This window comes from Triplophysa rosa, linkage group LG17 (assembly GCF_024868665.1).
Source record: "Triplophysa rosa linkage group LG17, Trosa_1v2, whole genome shotgun sequence".
NCBI lineage: Eukaryota > Metazoa > Chordata > Actinopteri > Cypriniformes > Nemacheilidae > Triplophysa > Triplophysa rosa.
In genome coordinates, this window is record NC_079906.1 from 9,579,548 (window position 1) to 9,594,914 (window position 15,367).

Below are 15,367 nucleotides of genomic sequence, written 5' to 3' on the forward strand. Positions count from 1 at the left end.
CTAACAAATAATAAAGTTGCTCACAACACATCACCTATTTCCCCTCTCAGCTCTATCTGTGCGTGCTGAAGCCAACAACAATATTTCAGCAGCACTTGTCCCGATGCCTTGACAGCTTTTCTACAGGAGATTACACGAGTCAGCACACAGAGTTCAATGCCATTTGTCAGGGTCTGCGAAGGCAGCGATGTTCATATTTTATGGCTTGCTTGTCCGAGGGACGATCTCTCTGAGCAACAGTGTCGAAACTGTGAATAAATGCTGTCACATCCACATCACTTTACATTGAAGTATGCATGTTAATAAATAACATGTTGAAATATATTTTTACAATAACAAGTCATTTCTTATAATTTGTATGTTCTTATTTTTTTCAATTACAATTCAATTACTTTTGACAAATATACTACCGGTTAAAAGTTTGGACCAAGGTTATTTTAGTTTACTAAAATTAAAACTTTGAAAACGTGTCTGTTCATTAAAATCAAATAAAATATTGACCTAAAAATTATTGGAAAAACTTAAACTAAATGAAAAATTGAAATGTTGCCTAAAAATAAACTGAAATAAGTTTAAAGCACTAAAATTATAATAATAAACAAAAACTTAAAAAAACTAAAATAAAAATTAATTAATCTTAAATAGCAACATAAAAAATAAACAAATAAATCATAAAATGAAAAAAGCATATACCAAAATTGCTAAAACTTTAACTAAAATTAACATAAAAACTAAAACTCTAAAAATAAAAGCTAATTAAAAATATTAATAAAACTAAAATCAAAACTATAATAACTCAGGTTTGGACACAATTGACTGAATTTGTGTTTAAATGCTTATGTTTAAATGAATAAAATAAGTTGTGTGAAACCATGAATTGTCTTGATTACACTTCACAATAAGATTGTTTTCGTTAACATTAGTTAAATTAGTTATTTTAACTAACAAACCAATAAACTCTACATCTACAGCATTTATTAAACTTAGTTCATGTTAATTTTAACATTTACTCAAAAATATTTTAAATTAAATTAACAGTTAACATTAGTTGATGCACCATGAACTACCATGAATAAGTGTTACATTAACAAAGACTATAAATGCGGAAAAACTCTATTGCTCATTGTTAGTTCATGTTAACATTTTATGCTTTTTATGTTAACAAACACTACCTTAATGCAAATGTTACAACTTTTAAAAAAAATCAATTTCAATAGCGTTTAACAAAAATAAAAGTTTATACTTTAAAAGATGACTTTAGGCTGAAAAGAGAAGCGAAGTGTTCCGTTTATTATAGTTTTGTTTTTTATTTTATTAATATTTGAATTTTTTAAGTTTTAATTTTAGTAATTGTCTTACACAGGTACTCCCTCAATATGGTTTAAAAGGTGCATCTGATGGGATCAGAGGAGTTCAGGAAACATAATTCAGCTAAACCATTGCCATGGCAGTACTTACCCGTGTGTTGTGGTGACTCGCCGGACGTAAGGGGGGTGGGGTTCGCTGTAACTCATTATCATTTAAAGAGACATGCACCAAAACGAGTTGCTGTGAGCATAGCAAAAATATTTCACGAGGCAAAAAAGGTTTTGTTTACACAGCCATTGAGTGTTTTTTAAGCAAAATATGTTCCAGACATTTCACGAAGACCCTAATAAATCATACCAATTTGTTGAAAGTGCTCATTTCATCACAGCAAAATCGCCTGTGTTAAAAAGGGTCAAATTAACTCTCACAGTGTTTATATAATCCACACTTTGAGTGTGGATTATATATACACTGTGAGTGTTAATTTGACTTTTTTAACACTGCCGATTTTACTGTGATGAGTCCTTTAAGATGAAGGGAGACTACAGATATCATATCAATTAGCACAATGAAAGTGCTGCACATGCATAAACACATTTCCTCTTATGTTCTTGATCATCACCATATTGTTCTAGCTAAACATTTGAGGGTCTCTTTAAATGTGTAAAAACACAAGGATCAACCAGACAAACAACAGAGAAGAAATACCACAAACTAGTCAACATCATCTCTGAGAATCACTGCAAGAGGTCTGTAAACTCCACTCAAAACATGAAATAAAACACACACTTTATCTTTTTTGATGATACTTGTCTGACATAATCCACTGCAGGCAAGTTTAACAGAAAATGAATAAAATAGTCAACATTAAAGTCTTTTTCGAGGAATCAAAGGCAGGATGAGCATAAGGCTGCCACAAAGACTTTTATAATAGAGCGTTTTCATTCTTTTGTCTCGGTCCGCTATCATCTTCTAGTTTCCACCCGTATTCTTTTGTTGGCACTCCTTTGAAAGACATCTTTCTTTGGTTTTGTCATATTCAGCGAACATACTTTCCTGAGACTCTTGCCCTTGATTAAAACACTGACATTTCTGTAAGTGGCAGATACTGATTTTGGGCCAGGAAGCGAGGGTCACGTCTGCAGGCCCTGTGGTTCTGTGCGCGGTTTAAGCTGACCTGTGATCAGACAGACTTTTGGAAAAAAGAAAAACGGAAGAGCTCCCCGAGAGGTCAGAGAAAGGATTTGAAAGAATTTATTTGACCAACACCCTGAGCCAAAACCGAGCCTTGTGACACCTCCAGTCCTGCAGATAAAATAAAAGACGGGAGAATACATCTCTGCAGGTACTTATCAAAGTCTACATCACAAGTTGGCCCAAAGTAATAAAAGTTCTGGAAAGCAGAGCTGAAGGAAGTTTGTTATAAAGGGTACATTCACAACACGCACATAACATCCACTTTTCCACTCAAACCAGATTAGAAATCACACAGATAGCACCTCTGTTGACTCTGTGTTACTACACCATATAGAGAAACTAAAGTTTGCTGATGCTTTTTGAAAATTCACATTTGTGTGAGAGGAACTGCAACAAGTCACAGAAGCTGGTTTAAAACTAACAAGAGGGCTACAAGATATATCAAAATATCAGATGTGCATAACACAATAGGCACAATGCAATGGTTTGCAATAACTGAATGATTTTAATACTTAAAAAATAAGTTAAAATAAGTTTTAGCTCGATGTAGATACCAGAGACAGTGAATATTTTTCCCTCAAAAAAAATGAAATGTTGATTATATAATTAGGTTTCTATGCACAAAGAATTTGCCTTAGAGTACTTGTGCATAACAGTAACAGAAAAATACAATAAAAAGATAACTAAATTCTTAATACAAAATTAATAATATTAATAGAGGCTTTACTTAAAAATGTAAAATATTTGAAAACATTTTTAAAAACATTGAATAGTTTCAATTTTTAGATATCCTTTAATGTAATTTAAATTGATTTTACTAACTTTAAGCAATACAGTATCGCATATTTATCCAATTTTTCTTCAATATTGAGCAGCCCACTGAAATAAAATATTTGTTTCTGGGTTGCAACTACAGTTGGAGAGGTCAACAGTAAACATTAAACATGTCCAGGCCGGCGAGCTTCCGTCTTAAACGCTCTCCGATTAAACGGAAATAGACTGGGAAGATCCAAGCAAGCGGAAGATAGTAAGTCTCTTTGAGGTACCTTCTATCTGTCTTCTGCCTTTAAGCATGCCAAATGCAGCAAAGGATTAGCGCAGAATTACACCTGCTCGCCTATGGGGGCAGTGGAAGCTCTGCGGTGTCTTTGTGCTGATAAGCGATCAGGATCTGATCCAGCGAGGATGCGTTCACTGTTGCCGATGGCCTCCAGCTTTAAAGACCTTCATCAAGCGTTGAAGGTTTCGAACGGAGCGCGTCACTAACTCATCCTCGCACACAACCAGAGAGGTAAGTTTGATTTGCTAAACTGTTTCCCGGGAGGGTTATCAAATTTGGGAAATTAAGTGCGAGCGAGTGTGTTATGGAGCTGAATGCTGTGTAATCAGACCCCGCGGCTAGTGATTAATACCTGGGCGCTTGAGCCCGTATAAGCCGGAGTCTGTATGTGCATCCGCAGGCACGCCATAGGCTTGGATAGTGTCTGTGTGTACACACACTTCAAAACTTTTAGGCTCAATACTGCATAAATTCTCTCTCTTTCTCTACATTTCCTGCAGAGGAACACCATAGGAAACAAGGACAGAGAGCAGTTTTAGAGTAACCAGCAGAGATGAAGAATAACATTATGCTGGTAGCCGAAAAATATCACTGTAAAAATTGATAAATTGTTTAAACTTAAAAATTAAAGTTACCCAGCTGCCTTCAAATTTTGTGTTAATTCAACGTAAAAATATTAGTTATTAAATGAATTTGATGCAAAATTGTTATGTTTAGTAATATTTTTAAGTTGAATTAACTAAAAAATTTAAGGCAACCAGTTTTTTTTTCAGTTACATTTTTTTTACAGAACAACACCACAAAACCAGACCTCTTGTTCCTGTTGTTGAACACAAAGTCATTAATGGACACACCTGAGCATCTAACTCGGATTCGAAGACTGTCTCTTTGACTTTTTTCTTCATTGAAAGAAGAGGAGATAAATGAGGCGTCTTGAGTTCGACATCCTCCCCTCTCTTTCAGTCCTTTCTAACCTTACCAATAAAAGTGGCACAAAGAAAAAAAAGAATAAAAAAGTGTCATATAATTCAAATTAAGACCCACTCTAATATCCCAATGACGCTTGCCAAACAAATCGCGCATGAAAGGACAGATTTACATGCGCACGCACTCTCACGCCGATGCCATTAGCAGAAATGCCTCGCACCTGTCTGAGGCCGCTGTATTAATGGCCGCCGAGGCAGTTTGTGGGTAAACTGTTCATTTACCTCAGATACAAAGAATGGGTGGGTGTACATCTGGACCATTGAACTGCCATTGCGCTGGAGATCGCATCCATCTATTGTCTCCTATGTGCTATTTATTGTCTCCGCAGAGACAGATTTACAAACCCTTTCTGCTGTTAGCCTGACACAGCCATTCATTAGCATACACGTTCTTAAAACACGATCTGGCACTCAGGTTACCTTTTCCTTGCACTTTAATCACAAGCAAAGTATGTAAAAACGCAATGTGCTATAAAACACAAAACTATATTTGTCACATTTTTCCCTCAGTGAAACGGAACAGAAATGTAAGGTGGTGTTTTCATTTCTTTTATGAATTTAAAATAATCATTAAAAGTGGCAGGAGGTGAAACATGCTACGTGATTATTGGTTAATATTTTTCTCCGCCTGTGGGGGTTTGACAAAGTTAGCAGAAAAGCAATTTTAGAAGGAGACACTTATGTCGAAAGACTTTGAAAGCAAGCATTTTTCCTATGGACAGTTTCATCTTAACAACATAAACAAACATTACTAAGCATGCACACGTTTGTGACCCCAACTGAACTTCCGGTACACATTCATAAACAATAGAGTGTCTGATAACAATCAAAAGAAACCGAGTAGAACCGTTACTTGGCTAAACTTGCCTCTCCAATAATTTGAATTTAGACTGTGATACCAAGTTCAACCGCTAGATGTCAATGTACCATACGGTTTCTTTAAATGCGTCGAAACTACAGGACCCATTCAGCAAATTGTTTATTTAATAAAATTAACATACGACAAAATTTAACAAATCGTTTATTTAATACAATTATTATACAGTAAAATAATAATTCAAATTAATATTAACAAATTAAATAAAAGTTGTTATATCATTAGACACTAGCCAAACACAAACCGAAAGTCAACTGGGGGTCGGGCGTGCGCGTGTCCGATGAAACGGTCTATAGAAGATAATGTGCACTGAAGAATTGTGCACAATAAAACCGACACGTAAACAGAATTTGTTTTGATTGTTATCTTCAAGCATAAAAGATCCAACAAGAGTCATTTCTGTGCTTGTTGAAAACCTGCAATTATATGTACTAAATGAAACATTTTTAGAATGCAATAATGTTCATGTCTTGATGTATACTTGCAAACTGTTGCACTAGTGCAGTAGCTCTATAAGCACAATAAAAGCACAATAAATGCAGCAATATTGCACAGTTTTGTATCACAGTGCTTGTTTCTTGTATCTTGTAGCGCTTGTATAGAATTATCGTACAGCAGCAGACATAATATTCGTCATAAATCACTCAGTGGACCAACAAATAAACAAATACACTGAGGCATACACATGCAAACAATGGCTCAATGGACACTCACCGCACAGGTTTAGTTACAGATGACCACGCTCGAGCCTCTGTGCGTGCACACGCACACGCAATACACACATCATCCATCAAACATGTGCCTCGCGCAAACATGCACTCCACATAGGAGCTTTAGAGCTGTGACCACTCTTCAGCTCGACATAATTACAATAAGTCGCACTTAAACAGAATGCTGATCAGGGACCATCTTTCATCATTGATTTTTTCATCAAGACGGAATGTGAAACTGGTTGTTTTTGGGGTTATTTTAACTACATTGAGCTTGTTGGCATTGAAGCATTGGTTCTCAAAGATCCAAAATGTTATTATGGTTTTAAGGCAATAGTTTAGTGTCTGTATATTTTAATGTGTCCTGATTTCTATAATAAATACAATATTGACAAAGAAAATAGGATAAATGCTGCCGGTCTTATTCTTAAAAGCCACAAATCAGTAATTCATAGTAAAAAACTACTTAAAATTGTAAAGTATTTTAAAAACCTGTGTAGTACACATTTAAATATTTCATATTCTTATTCATTTAAATGAGGACGTCCACAAATCTCCCACAAGTGAAGTGTAACCATATTCAACCTCTGAGGACAAATGGTTCTACAAACAATAAAACACAAGACTTACCGAAGTCTGTTTGTGAGGACATCCAGCCAATGGCTTTAAGAGAGACAATAGCAAGAAGTCCATATCCCACAAATGAGCCGATGCCAGAGAAGAAGAAGAACAGGCCCATTATAGCACTCTGCATCGAGCGTGGGGCTGCGGAGTACGCAAACTCAAGACCTACAAACACAAACAGATGCACAGATCAATAAACAACATCTTAAACACATGATTCAAATCCTTTAAGGCATCCAAGAAACTTTACACAAATGTACAGCTAGAGAAAAAATTGAGTTCATTGTTGTTTCATTCTGTGAACTACTAACAATATTTCTACCAAATTGAAAATAAAAATATTGTTTCTATTTGCATTTATTTGCAGAAAATTTTAACTGGAGAAGCAGGTCAAAATAATAAAAGAAAATATGTTCTGTATTTTTTCAGACCTCAAATACTGCAAAGAAAAGTTCATATTCACTTTAAGGCAATACAACAGTAATATTTGTACACGTATTAAGGACAACTTTAGGATATTTTTTTATGTGATGTAGGGCTGCAACGACGCGTCCACGTCGTCGATTACGCCGACTACTAAAATACGTAGACGTGCGTGAAATGCGTCGACGCTTCGTATTATTCACGTTTATCTGCTGTAATAGCAGTTTCTGTTCCCGGGCGAGTGTAAATTAATCAGCAGAACAAGAGAAAGTATAATACACCCGACAAACAGCGATCGAGAGCCTCGGACGCAGTAAGTTAGTGAATGGACGGAGGAATTCCCCCTAACGTTACCCCCGGAATGCCATCATCACAGCATGGACACGCGATCACAAATGGACGGAGAGGGGCACGTAGATGTAGACTTTCATAATAAATTACTTTATTTTAACACTAGGCTTTACATTAATGATTTACATTAACGCTATTGTACTAGTGTAAGTTAGTGTATGTGAACCTTTGCAGTTTGTGACCCCGGCCTAAATTCCTCTTAAGCCTAAAACCGTGTGTACGGTGACGGTCAGGACGCTACTCTTTCCAAGATGTTCCAATGTTTTCATTATTCTTCATAATGACAAGATGATAGTCTATGGTTTTGTTTAAAATGTATTTTGCTAGAGACTGAGTTACTCGCTGAGTGTAGCTTAGCTTATTAGAAGCACTGGAAGCGGTCTGAATATGTTGCGTCTTCATACGAAATAACTCTTTTTAAACCTCTGATTTAACTGTAAACTGTTCGATTGATGCAACGCACTGTGTTAAACATGTAACATATCATCTCTTCTTGTTGTGTTCTAACTATTATTTACTTTGAGGAGCAAAATGATCCCCGGGACTTCAGAAGGAGTAGGTGCTTTAAGCGCATCATTGTGTGTCCGGGATGCGCATAACTGTAAATAACGAAGCGAATGCATTAAGCGCATCATTCTGAGTTCCGGGTGCGCGGGCTCGCTTTAACGCCACTCTGCATTAGAGTCTTTTATAAGGTTATAGACATAGTTTTGTGCAATAAACAGAGACAAACAGTAGTATTTTTACTTTTACTCAATTACATTATGAGACTGAAAATAGAGTCGGATATTACTTGGGAGGAAAAAAATACAGAGCATATAACATGCTCTAGTATTTCATAAACACATTTTTAAATGTATTTACATTTAGCCATTTAGCAGACGCTTTTATCCAAAGCGACCTACAGATGAGGGAAACAATGGAAGCAATTGGAACAACATAAGGACAACAAAAAGCATAAGTGCAATAAAAAAACTGGTCTCATATAGCCTACCACAGTATATAGAGTATATATATATATATAAAGGTTTTTTTTTTTACCTTTAATACAGTACTTAAGTACATAAAAAATCTGTATTTTTTTTACTTTTAAAATTAAAACTGCTTAATTAAAAGAAGATAGTGATTTTAATGTAAACACGGATTAAAATGTTAAAACGACAATATTTATTTATAAGATGTAGTGGAGTAAAAAGTATGATTTGCTTTATAATGTAAGAAAATACTAGAACTTATTGTTTACTTGCAAAGTTTGCCAAAGGATTAATAAAGTAATCCAAAAAATCTTTATTAGATTAATAAAAAATAATAATCGTTAGATTAGTCGACAATTAAAATAATCGTTAGTTGCAGCCCTAATGTGATGACCTGTGAGTGTTTTCATGTGTCTTGTCATACAGTCAGTCTTTCACCTTGCTGTTGGATGACTTTATGTCACTCCTGAGGTTTGATTTTGTTGAAATTCAACAGACACGGAAGTGTAATGGCCACAATACATCTAGAAATGCTGAATAAATTTTTAAAAATTATTTTATATGCCCGGCTGGAACACTGTTCTTCATCATTCGATGAATTGCTGCAATAATAAATAAAAATGTACACAGATAGTGATGATTGGTAAATAATGAGTACATTTATAATGAGCCATGTGCATATAAGGAGATGTTTGAATAAAAAAAAAATGACAATGACTCAACTAGCCCAGCACTGATTCACCATGTATATCTGTATTTGCATTGAAACTGATTAAATTCGTTCCACTGTGTAACACATCTCTACACAGCAGACAACAAAACTTCTTCATAAACGTCAGCCAAAAAGTGGGATTAAACCGCTATGTCTGAAGGTGTGTGTGTCCATACACCCGTAACACTCGGCTGAAGGCCTGGCAGCGAACACGATTCTGAAACACCTACTCAAGTGCCAAAATCAGCACACATCTCTAAATATTCATTGAGAGAGAGATACAGAGCGAGAGAGAGAGAGAGAGGGTGCTGAGTGTGAGAAATAAAAGATAAAGTAGTTGAGGAAAGATAGGATGCAGAAAGGATGCAGAAGAAGAAGAGAAGATCAAATCGCTTTATTTGACCCCGAGTGGTGGCTGCCTGCTGGCTGACATTGATAATTTCATGGCGCCTCAAACTTGTCATTTTTAAAATTATGGCTTGTGGGCACAACTGTCAGACTTGTTTACTGAGTGCAGTTAGGCCATGGATCTTCTCTGTGATAGATGGATAGATACTGAGAGAGAGAGAGAAAGAGAGAGAGCAACATTAAAACTGTTTAGAAGAAGAGGGACACGGCAAACAGAGCAAGCGTCTAATCCCGTCCCAAAATCCCACGCTCACGCCCTCACAAGAACCTTCTCTGAAAGCAACACACATCATTAGACATGAGAAGGAAAGGTGCGGAGGAAAAAGAATCGACTCGATAGAGATATGGAGGAACGTGGCCGCTCTATTACAGTGTACAGCTGTCTACAAGTACGCCTGACCTTTTCCAAGTGCTGTTTGTGTCAGGGAGATTGTGTCTGCAGTGCAGAGACGTTTGCTTCTCAAAGGGCTGAAGAAATGCTATTAAAACAACCACATCCATTAAAAATCAATACGCACTGTAAACATACTGAAACATCTTATTTTGGGTTTTCTTTCTTTTGCAAAAAAGAAAAACAGGTGACCCATCATGGTGAACTCTAAGGTAATCCAGGTGCCACATTGCAGCCAGGTCACGAAGGGTTTAAAGGTAAAACTAGACAATCTAACAAATGCTGGCTTGTTTCAACCAATGGTTGGGTAAAATATAGACAATCCAAACTGTTAAATTAACCTAGAAAATGTCAATGTACCCATCTATGAGTTATAACAACTCAGCATTTATAGAGTGTATACTGTGCAATGATAAACCATTACTATTACTGTGGGAGGGAGGGGTGGAGTGAGCCGTTGCAATTCGCAACCTTACCGCTAGATGCCGCTAAGTTTCATACACTGGGCTTTTAAGGCTTAATACACCTCTGTTACTACTATCAGAATCAGAATCAGAAGAGCTTTATTGCCAAGTGTGCTTGCACACACAAGGAATTTTCTTTGGTGTTGGAAGCTTCTAGTACAGACATTCAACACAATGACAATACAATATAATACGATTTACAGTCTAAAAGATTCTAAATTGTGCATATATAAAATAAAGACTATTTTACAGAAAATGGGGGATAATAACATATAAGAGACATTGTACCGGGTAGTATATAGTAGAATAAACATATTAACAGATTGTATGTACACTTGTGCAAATGGATAATTTAGTAAGTAGAGGTAGTGTTATATACATGTATACATAAGATGTAGATATAATAAGGCACTATAGTGCACACTATAGGAGTAGTGGAAGTGGAATATTGCTCTTAAGGAGCAGTTATCTGTTTAGGAGGGAGATTGCCTGGGGGAAGAAGCTGCTTCTGTGTCTGGAAGTCCTGGTGTTTGGTGCTCTAAAGCGCCGGCCAGAGGGCAGCAGATCAAAGAGTTTGTGTGCTGGGTGTGTGGAGTCAATGATGATTTTTCTTGCCCTGTTTTTCACTCTGGAATCGTACAGGTCCTGAAGTGTGGGCAGAGGAGCACCAATAATTTTCTCAGCACTACGAACTGTCCGTTGTAGTCTTCGTAGGTCTGATTTGGTGGCCGAGCCATACCAAACAGTAATTGAAGTGCACAGAACAGATTCGATGACCACTGAGTAGAACTGGGTCAGTAGCTCCTGTGGTAGGTTGAACTTCCTCAATTGACGGAGGAAGTATAACCTCTGCTGGGCCTTCTTTACAATGGAGTCTATGTGGGACTCCCACTTCAGGTCCTGAGAGATGGTGGAGCCCAGGAACCTGAATGACTCCACAGTATCCACAGTGCTGTCCAGGATGGTGAGGGGAGGAAGTGATGGAGGGTTCCTTCTGAAATCCACTATCATCTCCACTGTCTTGAATGCATTCAGCTCTAGGTTGTTTTGACTACACCAGGCAGCCAGCTGAGCAACCTCCTTTCTGTAGGCAGATTCATCACCGTCTTGAATAAGGCCAATGACTGTGGTGTCATCTGCAAACTTCAGGAGTTTGACAGAAGGGTCTGTAGAGGTGCATTCGTTTGTGTAGAGTGAATATAGCAGTGGAGAAAGAACACATCCTTGAGGAGCTCCGGTGCTGATGGTACATGTGCTGGATTTAAATTTTCCCAACCTCACTAGCTGCTGCCTGTTCGACAGGAAGTTAATAATCCACTGACAGGTAGAGGTTGGCACAGAGAGCTGGGTAAGCTTGGGCAGGAGGAGGTCTGGGATTATGGTGTTGAAGGCCGAGCTGAAGTCTACAAACAGGATCCTGACGTAAGTCCCTGGTCTGTCTAGGTGTTGTAGGATGTAATGCAGTCCCATGTTTACTGCATCGTCCACAGACCTGTTTGCTCGGTAAGCAAACTGGAGGGGATCAAGAAGTGGTCTGGTGATGTCCTTCAGGTGGGCCAGTACAAGTCTCTCAAATGACTTCATGACCACAGATGTTAAAGCAACAGGCCTGTAGTCATTAAGTCCAGATATTTTGGGTTTCTTCTGTACAGGGATGATGGTGGAGCGTTTGAAGCATGAAGGGACTTCACACTGCTCCAAAGATCTGTTAAAAATATTAGTGAAGATGGGCGACAGCTGCTCCGCACAGACTTTCAGGCAGGAGGGTGAGACATTGTCTGGGCCTGGTGCTTTTCTGATCTTTTGTTTGCGGAAAAGCTGGCAAACATCCTCTTCGCAGATCTTAAGTGCAGGTTGAATGTCAAGAGGAGGTGTTAATGGTATAGCAGAGACAGGGTCAGGGCGGGTGTGAAGGGTGAGACTCTGCATTTCAAAACGACAATAGAAGTCGTTCAGGTCGTCAGCCAGTCGTTGATTACCCATAGACTGAGGGGATGATGGCTTGTAGTTGGTAATGTCTTTCAGGCCTTTCCACACTGATGCAGGGTCGTTGGTTGAAAACTGGTTCTTCAGCTTTTCAGAGTAGCTTCTCTTAGCTGCTCTTATCTCCTTTGTCAGTGTGTTTTTGGCCTGATTATACAAGACTTTGTCCCCACTTCTGTAAGCATCTTCTTTGGCCGGACGAAGCTGTCTCAGTTTCATTGTAAACCATGGTTTGTCATTGTTGTATGTTAAGCGAATCCTGGTGGGAATACACATGTCCTCACAGAAGCTGATGTAGGATGTCACTGTGTCAGTTAACTCATCCAGATCAGTGGCTGCAGCTTCAAAGACACTCCAATCCGTGCAGTCGAAACAGGCTTGTAAGGCCCGCTCTGTTTCGCTGCTCCATCTCTTTGCTGTTCTTGCTACAGGCTTGGCAGATTTAAGCTTCTGTCTGTAGGTCGGAAGAAGATGAACCAGGCAATGATCAGAGAGACCCAGAGCTGCTCTGGGAACAGAGTGGTATGCATCCCGTATTGTGGTGTAACAGTGATCCAGAATGTTGCTGTCTCTGGTGGGGCATGTGACATGCTGCCTGTATTTTGGCAGCTCACGGGAGAGGTTTGCTCTGTTAAAGTCCCCAATAATAATAATAAGAGAATCCGGGTGTTGCTGCTCCGTGTCAGTGATGTAATCCGCCAGCTGTTGCAGCGCCGCGCTCGCACAAGCATGTGGAGGAACGTAAACATTCACGAGAATAAACGAGGAAAACTCGCGTGGCGAATAAAAAGGTTTGCAGTTGATAGAGAACGCTTCTAAGTACGAAAAGCACATCTTCTTCAGTGTTGTTATATCTCTGCACCAACCTTCGTTTATATAAAAACATAATCCACCACCACGTGTCTTCCCTGTTGACTCAGCAATGCGATCCGCTCTGAACAGCTGAAAACCCGGCAGATGTAACGCGCTGTCCGGTATGGTGTCATTGAGCCATGTTTCTGTGAAACACAGCGCAGCGGAGTTGGAAAAATCTTTGTTTGTCCTGGTGAGTAAGAGTACTATCTATATTGATATAAAGCTGCTTGGCAACATTGCAAAATTATGAAAATAATGAAATTGAATTGAAGTGATTTGAATTAAATACAACAGAGGTACATTATGACTCACTTTAACCCTCCATAAAGCACCCAAGAGTCTCAGTATGTATGTGTGTAACTACAAGTGTTCACCAAAACCGATGTTAGCATGCGAATGATTGGTGAGCCGCACCGTAGTTTCTTGCGGACACTCTTGGGCACTTTATTAAGCGTTAAAGCGAGTCATAATGTAATGCCATTGTACTAACTTCAACCAAGCAGAAATTCATTAAATTATCTCCTATTGTGTTCCGCATGTGTACTCTTTCTTTGTACGCTGCAGCCTCATGAAACCACCCTTCTGTGAAGCTATCTGTGAGACTTTTCTTGTGGAGGTCAGAACGGTGCATGACGCCTCCATTGAAGCCCTGACGCGAGTCACGGAAAGAGATCTTAATAGGCTTGAAAAATAACTGACCACTGCTCCACGGGCGTTGTTTTATTCTTTGAAGCAGCAGTAAGAACATGCAGGTTAAAAGAGGAATGAAAAAAACGTAAATCTTAATGTTGTGAGCATAGCAACAAGAGTCTAATGACATGGCCTCGCGCAATATCACACAAAAGAAGCAAAAAATAAAAAAATAAAAGCTGACCTTTTCTAGCTTCAGAGCTAAATTATTCAAACACTCAAAAACAACTTTCATTTGCAATACAATGGTTTTATTTTTCCCCTCGCCGAGTTAAGCAGTGGCCGATTTTTATTTCTTGGAAAACAACATTAGCCTTTAACATCTTTTGGAGACAGCCATATATAATTAAACTTCCCAGCCGAGAAAAAGCGCTGTCTGGTTTTAAGTCTGTCCCCTCAACCAGAGTACACACATCTAATCTCTGCAGGTGGTGCATGTGCGCACGCAAGCGTGCCTTCACAAAAATGTGAAAAACCAGACTCCTGTATCGACTCTCGCCTTCCGCTGTCGTCGGACGGCCTGCGACAAAGCGAGCTGGCAGTGAACTCCATTAAAGAGGATTTATTCAAACAGAATAGGGCCAAATGAGGGAAATTTCCAGAGACATTTGTCAAATTCTCGTCATCCAATTTCCCGTAGGTTCCCCAGAGGTTGAGACAGAGCGTCTAGGCTTAATTTTTAAGGGTTCTCCGTGCTATCGGGAGACATTTGCATTTCATGGGAGGACTGAGACACTGGAGACCTGGGGTGAGATGGAGAGTTGGTAGACTAGAGTATGAAAGTGTGTCAGCACACTGCCGCGAAGTTCTTCAAGATAAACCTGCGTTTAGCTGGTGCTGAAGTCACATTAAATCTTAGTATGGTTGCCTAAAGGAGTTTTGAAGAGTTATTTTACCCCAAAACAAGCTTCTGCCAAGATATTTCGTTTCGTAAAATGGATGATTGTCCTGTGGGTGAGCTTCTGGATAATCTTCTGAATTAGCATGCTAGCATCACTCTTAAAGCAGAACACATCAAATATTCATTTAAAGTAGTTCATTAAAATGAAAATGCTGTCATTGTTTACTCATACTCATCCCAAACTGCAATGACTTTCTACACAAAAGGAGAAATTTCCACTGTGCTGTCATTTTGATGCAATTACGGTTAATGGGGACTGCACAAAAAAACACAAAGCACCAAATTGGAAACAATTCTTTCATGAACAAGTATGAAATAGGTTTAACTCCTCCCAAAAAGCTATAAAAATGTATTTGTAAGACATAAAATCAAATGGACAGTTATTAATGATATCTTTGTAGTGCTCTTGAACCCTTTTTTTTCAGTAGATTGTGCCAGTCCCTACTCACTGTA

General features: G+C 38.4%; 1 protein-coding gene across 1 annotated transcript in view; it reads right to left on the bottom strand.

Annotated features, from left to right (window-relative positions):
- Nucleotides 1-15,367, bottom strand: part of slc15a4 (solute carrier family 15 member 4) — a 78,944-nt gene that overhangs the window by 13,527 nt on the left and 50,050 nt on the right. The window contains exon 8 of the mRNA XM_057356549.1: nt 6,769-6,927. Coding sequence (XP_057212532.1) covers nt 6,769-6,927 — 159 coding nt within the window. The remainder of the gene's footprint in view (nt 1-6,768; nt 6,928-15,367) is intronic.